General features: G+C 43.2%; 2 protein-coding genes across 2 annotated transcripts in view; one reads left to right on the forward strand and one right to left on the reverse strand.

Moving 5' to 3' along the window:
• Window positions 1-11385, reverse strand: part of DCAF1 (DDB1 and CUL4 associated factor 1) — a 75267-nt gene extending 63882 nt beyond the window's left edge. Inside the window, exons 1-2 of the mRNA XM_060110594.1 lie at window positions 11230-11385; window positions 2357-2474 (exon numbers count right to left, since the gene is read on the reverse strand). Of these exons, the coding sequence (XP_059966577.1) occupies window positions 2357-2466 (110 nt within the window). The 5' untranslated portion in view covers window positions 2467-2474; window positions 11230-11385. The remainder of the gene's footprint in view (window positions 1-2356; window positions 2475-11229) is intronic.
• Window positions 5480-6714, forward strand: LOC132497178 (cyclin-I-like). The gene is given in 3 exon segments (XM_060110186.1): window positions 5480-5610; window positions 5768-6111; window positions 6113-6714. Coding segments are annotated over 3 exon segments (978 nt in total). The 5' UTR covers window positions 5480-5535; the 3' UTR covers window positions 6672-6714.
• Window positions 11386-12750: the final 1365 nt, after the last annotated feature.

Raw genomic sequence — 12750 nt, forward strand, 5'->3', positions numbered from 1 at the left:
AGTCCCATGTTCCAGAGGCTTCCTGCTCAGAAAAACCATGGGCATCCCAACCCAGCCTTTTTTTTTCACGTTCTCTTCTTCCTTAACACATTCATTCAATAAAATTATGTCCCACACAGTTTATTATGTACCAAGCATTGGGCAAGTCAGTGTCTGAGGAAACAGAAGGAGACACCAATAAAAATGAGTAGTACCTGACTTAAATAAAAACTTACAATTTAGTGAGGAGACACATGTAAAAAGATAATTATAATACAACTGGTAATTAAAATGGGGGGAAGATTTTTTTTAATTGAAGTATAGCTGATTTACAATGTTGTGTTAATTACTGCTGTACAGCAGTGATTCAATTATACATATATATACATATACATACGTTCTTTTTTCAAATATTCTTTTCTATTATGGTTTATCACAGGATATTAAATATAATTCTCTGTGCTATACAGCAGGACCTGGTTGTTTATCCATTCTATATATAAAAGCTTACATCTGCTAATCCCAACCTCCCACTCCATCCCTCCCCCAACCCGCTTGGCAACCACCAGTCTGTTCTCTATGTCCATGATTCCATTTCTGTTTCACAGATAGGTTCATTTGTGTCGTATTTCAGATTTTACATTTGTGTCATACTTCAGATTTTACATATAAGTGACATCATATGGTATTTACAGACATGATTCTTGAACTGCTTCCTGAAAGGACTAGAGCTTGCCAGGCAGATATACCAAGGAAAGGCATTTCAAGCCAAAGAAACAGCAAGTGTAAAGGCACACAGACACTGGAAAATATGGTTCTATTCCTCGCTGAAGAACAACACTATGAGGCAGAAAAAGGAAGTACAGACTAAATCATAAATGGCCTCATAGGCCACTCTAAATTACATTTCATTCTGAAGGAAAAGGGTGCCAGGGAAGAATTATGAGCTGAGGTATGACAATCAGATCTGTGTATGAAAATGATAAATCTTTCAGCAAAGGGGATGATATATTAGAAGAGGGTAAACTGCAGACAGAGGGATAATGCACACTGTCTAATGAGCCAGTCAAGACATGATCAATACCTAATAAAAGAAGTGGGAATGGGGAAGAAGAGGAAGCAGAAACCCTCAGGGCTTGGTGACTAAGTTGTGCTAGTAAAGGAATACACTAGGGAGAATGGTTTTCAGTTTTTAGTTTATAACTATTTACACCAAGGCAGGGAGTACAAAAGCACAAACTGTGAATGAAGAGGGAGGTAGGATGAAGATGGTAAACTTTATTTTGAACACAGTATGTTTCAGGTGTCTGTGGAATAACCAGGTAAACATGTGTACACCAATCAGCTGAGAAATGGGTCTGAAATTTTTAAAAAGAGGAGTCTGAAGTGAAAATAGAAATTTGAAAGTTCACATGAGAATAATTTTTTAAATCATGGACAGAGATGAAACTATCTAGGTAGACTACTTAGGGTGAGGAGAGAAGAGAACCACAAACAAAACCTTGGCGCTAAAACACTGGCAGGAGAAGAACCTAGGAAAGAGAATGACAACAAAAGGGCCTGAGAGGAAAGGGAAGAAATTTTAAAAGGTTCAAGAAGTAGAGAGATAAAAGACTAGTTCTGACAGGGAAAAAAAAATAGATTGAGAATTCATGAAGTGAGCCTTCCTTCCTTCCTCCTTTCTTTCCTTCCTTCTTTCCTTCTGCCTTTCTGTCTCTCTCTCTTTTCCTCCCTCTCTCCCTTCCTCCCTTCCTTCCTTCCTTCCCCTCTCTCACTTTGCTTCATCTGGGCAGGCAGAAATTATTTTGCTCTGAGAAGTGAGAATAAACTAGAGGAACTGAAAAGAGAAGAAAAAGAATTACTGAAGGCCCATTCTATTCTCTTGAGAAACTATTTAATGGCCTACGTTATGCCAACACTTATGCAGGGTCTGAATGAGTGTTGTTAAGGTCAGACCCAATAACCCCACTGATTTTCTGGCAGAGTATCTTTTCCAAGAACAATCCTGAAATGCAGTGAAACTTTAAAGATCTCGTGTCATATACTTTTACAGAGCTGGAGATGAGTTTAACATTGTAATTTAAAAAATTGTTTTAAAAATGCTTTTCTAGTTTTGGGGAAATTTTTTTCTTCCTGCAAACAAATATTTTATTAACAATCATTTAAAAAACTTCTATGGAAAAAAAACAAAAAGAATTCACAAAGTGAAAATGTTCTATAACATGCTCCAATTTTTCCTTTTTTTTTTTGGCCAGGCTGTGTGGCTTGCAGGATCTTGGTTCCCCAACCAGGGATTGAACCTGGGCCCACGGCAGTGGACTGCCAGGGAATTCCCAATTTTTCCTTTTTTTAAAAAAAAAAACTTAATTGTTCATACCTGGTAAGGATAGGTACCATGTCCTGCCCACTGCCATGTTCCTTTTCCCACTGCTCCAGCAGGGTAGTGAGCTCAGCTTTGGAGTCCACATGTACCGCTACTGTAGTCATGACTTGGCCTAAGGAAGCAAAAAAAAAAAAAAAAAAAAAAAAAACACAAACACACAAATGAACACAGGCAAATAAACTTGACATACTTCCTATGAAAAGAAAAGTGAGGAGGGAGGAAAAAAGGGATGAGCAAGCAAGGGAAATAACTAAAAGCATGGGAAATTTAACCCTTGGACCCTTTAGATAATTTTATTTGTGGTACAGTGGGAAACCCAGGATTGGGAGCCTGGATACTCATCAAGTCATGACAAGTCTTTCCATCTCTCTCAACCTCAGTTTGCTAGACTGTCAAATGAGACAGGGTACTGGATCAAAATCATGATTCTTAACCTTTCTAGGATCAGGAATTCCCGAGAAGCAGACAAAACCTATGGTTCCTTTCTCCCCTCAGAAACACACATACAGGTATCCCTGCTTTTCAGAGAAGTTCGCTTTATGCCACTTCATTTTTATGAAAGAACTACACTAGTATCTGGTTTTGTTAACCCAAAGAAATCTGAAGAGGACTTCTGCTTTTACGAAAAAAGGCGAAAAGCAAAAACAGTGCTGTGTTTGCTTTGCAGCGAGCCATTATAAAGGCAGCGTGCACCCCAAAGCAGTGAGAGTGGCCCCGCCAAGCTCCTTCCATGGGAACTACACTCAGCAGCAAGCTGCTACAGCTTTGAACTGTGCCTGTAAGCATCTGTGCTTTATCTCAATTTCTGTGCATCCGTGAGCAAGATGTGTCCTAAGGTGATTGCCTCTTCAAGTCATTTCAGCTTACGAAAGGTTTCAAAGGAACTCTACAACCTGTACCTATACACCACATGTATAATAATCCCAAGTCTAGATCTCTGAGGTCCAAACCATTGAGGCTTTTTTTTTTTTAAATACAGAATACAGCAAAAACTACTCCCAGAAATATTTTGCTCTTCTAAGTCTTCAGGGAAAGTTCTATGAAAGATAAGCAACACATTCCTGTTAATTCTTAACAACAGATCAAGAACTGAAGTGGATATCATTACCAACATGAAAGCTGAGAAAGAATATTATAAACCCATTCGTCCTTCAGCCTTCCTAATCTGTCTCACAGCTGATGTTCTGGAAGAAGAAGAGGCTGGAGAAAGGCAGAAAAATTTGCTGGGTTGAGTGATCAGCCCAGGGGTACAGAAGGACGGGGAGGTGAGACAGGCTCTGAAGGAGCCACATGTGACATCCACACAGGGAAGAGAGGTTTATAAGGGACTCCAAAAGGAATAAATGAGACCCAAACGTTTAGATGGTTTACAGATCAACTTCTTTGCCAAAGCAGTCTTAGGATCAAAATGTCAAATCCTGCCATGCAAAACGTGTATTTTCACAGAAACAGTAACTGTTCTGTAAAAATTTTCAGTCCACAAAGGCATTACTAGCTCATCTAGGATTATTGTTCACTCTTCTACCATAAGACCAAAAGAAATATATTTACCACCAATTCTCTAAATTTTAAACATTTATGTTTTAATCAAATTGACGCAATTCTAATAGTAGAGTGATTCATGTCACCTGAGCTACCCGACTCCAAAGAACAAATACTTCCAAAAAAGAAAAAAAAAAAGTTAAAATGCTTTTCTACAAAGAATCCACATTTTCAGTCTTTCTAGCCAAAGATATACTACAGATGTGACCAACTAATATGGATTTCTGACCTTAACTTGAGAAGACCTAGGCTGTATTTCTGACTGCAATCTACTAACTATATATGCATTTTTAAAAATAAATTTAAGGGCTTCCCTGGTGGCGCAGTGGTTGAGAGTCCGCCTGCCGATGCAGGGGACACGGGTTCGTGCCCCGGTCCGGGAAGATCCCACATGCCGCAGAGCGGCTAGGCCCGTGAGCCATGGCCACTGAGCCTGTGCGTCCGGAGCCTGTGCTCCGCAACGGGAGAGGCCACAACAGTGGGAGGCCCGCGTACCGCAAAAAAACAAAACAATACAAAAAAATAAATTTAATAGGAATAATTATAGATTTGTTAAAAAAAAAAAAGTTGCAAAGATAGTAGGGAGAATTCCCATATACCCCTCACTCAGTTCAGGTTCCCCTAATGTTATCTTATTTTATAGTGATATGGTGTAAAAATTAAGAAACCAAAAACTGGTACATTATCTTAACTAAACTCCAGACTTGATTCAGATTTCACCAGTTTTTCCATTCACGTCCTTTTTCTGTTTCAATATCTCATCCAGGCTACTACATGTCGTTTAGTTGTCATGTCTCCCTAGTGTCCTCTGGTCTCTGACAGTTTTTGAGTCTTTCCTCATTTTTATGACCTTGCCAATCTGGAGGAGTATTAGCCAGGGGGTAGAGAGGGGCAATAATTTAACCAATTTTTTTCAACAGTAAAATTTTATGCTAAGGTAAGAAACCTAGAGACTGGGCAAAGTAGTAATATGTGGTAACAGCAAAATTAATCTCTTAAGACACATCCTAAAAGTGCAAGAGAGAGATGGCTTTACTGGTGCATTCTACCAAACATTTAAAGAAGAATTAAGATCAATCCTCAAATTTTTCCAAAAATTGAAGAGGGGTGACACTTCCTAATTTATTACATAAAGCCAGCATTACCCTGACACCAAAGACAGATAAAAACATCACAAGAGAGTCTTCCCCGCGAGCGGACGCGGCAGCGCCTCTGTCTCGTTTTTTCTTATTTTCCCCCCCTTTCCCCTTCCTTTTTTTTCCTTTTCGCCCTTTCCCCCCCTTTCACCATTTCCCCTCGGAGGCGCTTCCCCCAGGCAGGGGCAGAGCCGGTCTCACCCCCCGCCTCTCCCCGGTCCCCGCCACCCTATGGCGAGAGGGAACCCCCTCCCTACCCGGGCACAAGCGGCGGCAGTTGGAGGAGCGGGACTGGCAGCGGCCTCAGGTCCGGGGGCGTCATGGAATTAATTCGCTGACCGACCCACAGGCCACAGCCGTGCGTCCCGCTGGAGCACCAGCGCCCGCGCCCTCCAGCCTGGTTCCCCCTCTTCTCCCTCCTCAGTCGGCCCCGTCCTCGTCCTGCGCGCCCCATCGCCGTGCGCTGAGGAAAATGAGGTGGTAACGGGGCCCCGGATGACCCCTCGTCACCACTGTGAGGCCTACAGCTCTGCCGGGGAGGAGGAGGAGGAAGAGGAAGAGGAGGAGAAGGTAGCTACATCAAGCTGGGTGGCAGGCAGATCCAAAGGATATCATGAAGTTTCCAGGGCCGTTGGAAAACCAGAGATTGTCTTTCCTGTTGGAAAAGGCAATCTCCAGGGAAGCCCAGATGTGGAAAGTGAATGTGCCGAAAATGCCTACAAATCAGAATGTTTCTCCATCCCAGAGAGATGAAGTGATTCAGTGGCTGGCCAAACTCAAGTACCAATTCAATCTTTACCCAGAAACATTTGCTCTGGCCAGCAGTCTTTTGGACAGGTTCTTAGCTACTGTAAAGGCCCACCCAAAATACCTGAGCTGTATTGCAATCAGCTGTTTTTTCCTAGCTGCCAAGACTGTTGAGGAAGATGAGAGAATACCAGTACTGAAGGTGTTGGCAAGAGATAGTTTCTGTGGATGTTCTTCATCTGAAATTCTGAGGATGGAGAGAATTATTCTGGATAAGTTGAATTGGGATCTTCACACAGCCACACAATTGGATTTTCTTCACATTCCAACTTCTGCAATTCAAAGGATCCATGCTTGCCCTGGCCATGGTTAGTTTGGAAATGGAGAAACTCATTCCTGATTGGCTTCCTCTTACAATTGAACTGCTTCAGAAAGCACAGATAGATACCTCCCAGTTGATCCACTGTCGGGAGCTTGTGGCACATCACCTTTCTACTCTGCAGTCTTCCCTGCCTCTAAATTCCGTTTATGTCTACCATCCCCTCAAGCACACCCTGGTGACCTGTGACAAAGGAGTATTCAGATTACATCCCTCCTCTGCCCCAGGCCCAGATTTCTCCAAGGACAACAGCAAACCAGAAGTGCCAGTCAGAGGTACAGCAGCCTTCTACCATCATCTCACAGCTGCCAATGGGTGCAAGCATACCTCTGCTAAATGCAAAGTAGAGGAAATGGAAGTGGATGACTTCTATGATGGGATCAAACGGCTCTATAATGAAGATAATGCTTCAGAAAATGTGGGTTCTGTGTGTGGCACTGATTTATCAAGGCAAGAGGGACATACTTCCCCTTGTCCACCTTTGCAGCCTGTTTCTGTCATGTAGCTCCAGGTGTTACCTTCAAGTGCAAACTAAGGTAAACTACTGTGGGAATAGGAACATGGAAAACAGGATAGGCAGTATAAAGGTATATACCTTACCAGGCTGATTCAAAATGAGCCAGAAAAAAAAAAAACCTGTTGACTTGTATGGCTAATTATAATTCAACATTATTTAAGCACTTAAAGACCAAAAAAAGTGTAAAATTCAAGATCAAAAAATTTTTAAGTAAAAAAAAAAAAAGGGGGGGGGCTTCCCTGGTGGCGCAGTGGTTGAGAGTCCACCTGCCAATGTGGAGGATACGGGTTTGTGCCCTGGTCCAGGAGGATCCCACATGCCGCAGAGCGGCTGGGCCTGTGAGCCATGGCCGCTGAGCCTGCACGTCCAGAGCCTGTGCTCCACAGCGGGAGAGGCCACATCAGTGAGAGGCCCACGTACCATAAAAAAAAAAAAACCCAACAGCTAACATTATAGTCAATAGTGAAAGACCGAAAGCTTTCCCCCTAAAATCAGAAATAAGACAAAGATGCCTGCTTTCACCACTTAAACACTGTACTGGAGTTCTAGCCAGAGCAATTAGACAAGAAAAATAAAAGCCATCCAAGTTGGAAAGGAAGAAGTAAAATTATCTTTATTCACAGACGACATGACCCTATATATAGTAAGTCCTAAAGAACCTACAAATAAAAACTATAGTTAATAAACAAGTTAGCAAAGTTACAGGATACAAGATTAACACACAAAAATTAGTTGTATTGCTATGTACAAGCAATAAACAATCCAATATGAAATTAAGAAAACAATTTCACTTAAAATAGCACTAAAAAGAATAAAATGCTAAGGAATCAATTTAAGCCAAAAAGGCACAAGACTTCCACAAGGAAAATTACAAAACACTGCTAGAATAAATTAGAGAAGACCTAAATAAATGGAAAGACATCCTATGTTCATGGATTAGAAGACTTAATATTGTTAAGAAGGCAATACTCTCCAAAGTGGTCAACCGTCAGTACAATCCCTACCAAAATCCTAATGACCTTTCTTGCATTAGTGCAAACATCAATCCTAAATTTATATGTAACTGCAAGGGATCCTGAATAACCAAAACAATCTTGAAAAAGAAGAAAGTTAAAGAATTCACACTTTTGACTTCAAAACTACAAAGTACGATCATCAAAACAGTATGGTACTGTCATAAGGAAAGACATACATACCAATGCAATAGAATTGAGAGTCCAGAAATAAAATCTCACATTTATGGTCAATTGATATTCAACAAGTGGGCCAAAACCAGTCAACAGGGAAAGAATTTGTTGAAAGACCAATAGACCATTACTAGAAAGACCAATGTTCTTTCAACAAATTGTGCTGAGACAACTGGATATCCAAATACAAAGGAATGAAGTCAGACCCTTGCCTCACACCATGTACAAAAACTACCTCCAAATGAATCAAAGACTTAAATATAAGAGCTTAAACTATAAAACTCTTAGAGGTAAATCTTCATGACTTTGAAATTGGCAAGGGATTTTCATTTGACATCAAAAGTACAAGCAACAAGGGAATAGATAAATTGGACCTCAATTTTTAAAACTTTTGTGCGTCAAAGTACACTATCAAGAAAGTGAAAAGACAACCCACAGAACAGAGAAAATCTTTGCAAATCATATATCTGATAAGGATCTAGTATCCATAATATATAAAGAACTCCTACAACTCAACAATGACAAAACAACCTGATTCAAAAATGGGCAAAGGACTTGAGCAGATATTTCTCCAATGAAGATATACAAATGGCCAACAAGTACATGAAAAGATGTTCAACATCATTAGCCATTAGGGAAATGAAAAACAAAACCACAATGAGATACCAATCATACAACTAGGATGACCAAAAGCAAAAAACTAGAAAATAAGGAATTCCCCAATGGTCCAGTGGTTAGGACTTGGCACTCTCACTGCTGGGGCCCCGGGTTCGATCCCTGGTAGGGGAACTAAGATCCCGCAAGCCACGCAATGCGGCCAAAAAAAAGTCTTTATCCTGAAGGATGATTGCCAAAGTATTTAGGGGTGCTATGTCTGCAACTTATTTTCAAATGGTTCCACAAAATAAATATATACCACATCTACCTACTAAGAGAAAACATGGCAAAATATTAATAACAAGTGTTGAATCTAGATGGATAAATAAGTATTCATTTTCCATTCATTTTCATTTTACATGCAGAGTTTATGGCCTGTCTAATAGTGATACAATAGTTACCAATTACTGAATAGCTGTATGAGATAGACACTTGGTTAAGTAATTTATTTACATTATTCTGAATTTTCACAACCTGGGCTTCCCTAGTGGCACAGTGGTTAAGAATCCGCCTGCCAATGCAGGGGACCCAGGTTCAAGCCCTGGTCTGGGAAGATCCCACATGCCGCGGAGCAACTAAGCCCATGCACAACTACTAAGCCCGAGTGCCACAACCACTGAAGCCCGCGCGCCTAGAGTCCATGCTCCGCAACAAGAGAAGCTACTGCAATGAGAAGCCCACGCACCGCGACAAAGAGTAGCCCCACCTTGCTGCAACTAGAGAAAGCCCACGCGCAGCAACAAAGACACAACCCAGCCAAAAATAAATAAAGTAGGAGAAAACTAATAAGAATTTCCTTTCCTAATTTGGACCAACTCTCAGTACACTGTCAAGTGAGAAAAGCAAAGAACACTCTTTGCTTTTGTGTGTGTGTGTGTGTGTGTGTGTGTGTGTGTGTGTGTGTGTCCCTGGAAGAATATATAAGAAACGGATAATAACTATTACTTTTGTGGCAAGTAACTGATCTTCTGAAGGATAAAGGTAGAAGAAAGATTTTTTTCACTATATGTTACTATCCTAGCTCTATCATTTTCCACTATTTTGTTACCTTTTGTAACTTCTGAGTTAATCCATAAAACCTGTTCTCTTCTAATACACAATACTATATGGCCTATTTGGCAAAAACTATCCCAAAGCCTAAAAAAAAGTTCACGTTAAGGATTCCCATAAGGTTACAATTCTGAAACAAATGCCTGTAAGCACCCTTCTTTAAAAAAAAAGGAAAAAACCCACTGGGGAAAAAACCCAAGTTTGGAGCCTCAAATAAAATTTACCTAATAATTAGTGTAACATATTAGATCATGTATAACAATACTCTATTACTGTCCATGACCATGACAGAAACAACATTGGTAACAAACCAACTTCAATCACTTCAAACCAACATGTGGTTCATTCCACCAGATTCCTCAATAAAGTTTAACTACTGTACAGCAGAAAACATAGTAAAACACTGTGCTCAGCAACTACTCAAGAAATGTTGAGCATAAAAGGATTTCCTTCATAGTTCCCAAATTCTGTATCTATTATTTCCTTTACATCCAAAAATATATCACCACTCGAAAATGGATAATAAGTGTAATATACAAAACCCAAATCTTGACAGCGTCAAGAAGAATAGCAAATCGATTCCTAAAGAGTCTAATTATACAAGCTTACAAAAACCTTAAAAGTAAACTGAGACAAGAAGATTACAGGACAACACTGCCAATGAAACCCTCCCTCTGTACATTAACAAAGCGTTCAGAACAGGAAGATGCTGTTAATAATTAAAACCTGTAGACTAATTAAAAGGCTTCATTGAAAAGACAGTAAGGAAAAACCGAGGCCAACGTGACATAGTCAAGGACGAGTCATCTGGGACTCAAAAAGAACTACTACAAACACTCCAAAACTACTTCTTTCAGCACAAGCAAAAGCAAGCGCTAACAGTGCAATAAAAGGAAGTGAGACGCAAACCGTCTAGGAAGAGGGAGTTAAGCAAATGCCTGACATCCAGTTAAAAACGACTGTAACCCCCGGAAACAGGATCCCGGGAAGCTTGGCGGGCACTCCAAGGTTTGGTTCTAAGCTGCAGGACCCGGACACCTCTCCTTCCACCCCTCCCTTCGACCATGGGGGCGGGGGTGTGTGGGTGGGGGAGGAGTGCCCAGAGAACCCGCCCCCCCCGCCCGACCCAAGAGCCGGGCGGGTGCAAGGGGAGGTGGCACGAGGCCGAGGGAGGAGAGAGCCAGCCCAGGTGACTGGAGCTAGAGGCGGAGACACAGTATGGGAAGGGGGCGGCCATACGACATGGAAGATGGAGACACCCACCCCCACCCCCCGGCCCGTACGGAACGAAGACTGGGAGGACAGGAAGGTAAAAGGTGATGAGAGGAATGAGAGGCGCCCCTCCCCAAGACAGGGGAGGGCACACCCTTGCCCCCCAATCCGGGCGGAAGAGTTACTCTTGGGAGGCTTCTTTTGCGGACTGGAGAAAGAACGTGGAGGCCCCGCCCCCGAGCCAAGAATCTGGAGGATGAAAAGTCCTGTCAGGCCCCGTACCAAGCCTCCCGGGAAGCCCGGCCCGCCCCCTCCCAGCCGGCGGCCCAGGCAGGTGCCGCCCCTCCCCCAGCCCGGCGCCCACTCTCCCGCCCGACCGACCATGCACCCTGTCTCCTCGCGCCCTGCCACAGAGCCGTCTCCCTCCCTTCCCCACTCACCTTCCCGGGCGGCTCCGCCGCTCCCCCCTGACCCCGCCAGCGGCCACAGCTCACACACGCCGCCTCAGGTCCCGCACTCTCTCCCCTTCACTCACACACAACGCGACCGCGACTCCGGAGCGGTTCACATATTATGCGTCACTCGTTCGCAACGTAAGCTGCGCGCGCGCACGCGCGCCCGTCCCCCGACTTGGCGCGAGGCTTGCTGGCAGGAGGCGGGAGGAGAACGCCAGGGTGAGCGGAGGAATATCTACGAGCCCGAAGTCGCGTGGTAAATGAAGTTCCGCCTCTAGGGGCGGAGCCCACCAAGTCTTGATTGGCGCGTGAGCAGTTTGCCCCGCGCGTTGACTTCTGGGGTTTGTAGTTTTTAGCATAAACGAGAACTGCTACGTACTCATTGGCTGCTCAGGAAGGCGGAAGCGAAAAGCGAGAGACTCGATCCTGCCAGCCCAAAGCTAGAACGGCTGCATACCTTCTCAGTACTTTATTCGGCCCTGTGTGACAGGGAAGAGCCGTTGTTTTATTCTCCCATTGGCCCCATTATACCTAGAACCTACCAGGATCTAAGAAAATATTTCCCGAAGTGTATGAGAAATCACAGCAGTCATTAAGCAGAAGGCTCTGGTCTTCCTGTTCAAGACCTAGCCTGTAGGATCAATAAATATTTCTCCTAGGTATTACATGTGAGGCAGAGAAAAGGAAAAAATCAAAAGGACATAGATTAAGGCAGAGCTGACCTCAGAGGTCATCTAATTCCTTTATTTTGCAGCTGAGAAAAGTGAGACCCGGAGAGAGTGAATGACTTGACTCACATCACACAACCAATTAGCAGCAGAACGAGAACGACTCCTGACTCTGACTCAGGGATCCCTTTTTGGAGACGTGAAAGGTAAACTCCACAGCTGAGCAGAATCTCTCCCTGACAAGATCCTATCGAGCCTTTATCTCTGGGAGTCCTGAGCAAGTTTTTGTGCATTTTTACGGAGTCCTCACAGTCAGCACTTTCACATGGGGAACATGGGACACAGCAAGCCGTCTGCCATGTTCAGGTTCCATAGCTAGATTAAGAAGCTAGCCAGAGCCTGGGTGCTGGGCCTCTTGATTCTGTTCCCCACCGGACCCCATTCCCCTCTTTCCAGAAAAGAGACCTCCCTCCTCTTAAGTATGTAACTTGAAACAGGTGATACTCAGGCACAAAATTCTAGAATGTTGGGTGGCAGTGTGGCAGACGTGCCACCTCTCTGCAACGCTTTCACCTGCCACAACACATAGCTCTCTTCTCTGTACTTCTGGGACTTTGCCTATAATGGCCACTACCATTACCTCTGACTCTATATAGCTCTGAGCCAAGTGTTTTAACCACACTTTTTCATATAACCCTCACTACCACCCCACAGGGTAGGTACAGTTTGCCACCTACACAGATGAGAAATCTGAGCCCAGATTGGTGGCCCAAGGAATGCGGCCCAGGTTCATGGGTCCAGAGGCTGGACTGATAACTTTCCTACATCAGTGCTACAG

The sequence above is a fragment of the Mesoplodon densirostris genome, chromosome 10 (genome assembly GCF_025265405.1).
Source record: "Mesoplodon densirostris isolate mMesDen1 chromosome 10, mMesDen1 primary haplotype, whole genome shotgun sequence".
Lineage (NCBI taxonomy): Eukaryota > Metazoa > Chordata > Mammalia > Artiodactyla > Ziphiidae > Mesoplodon > Mesoplodon densirostris.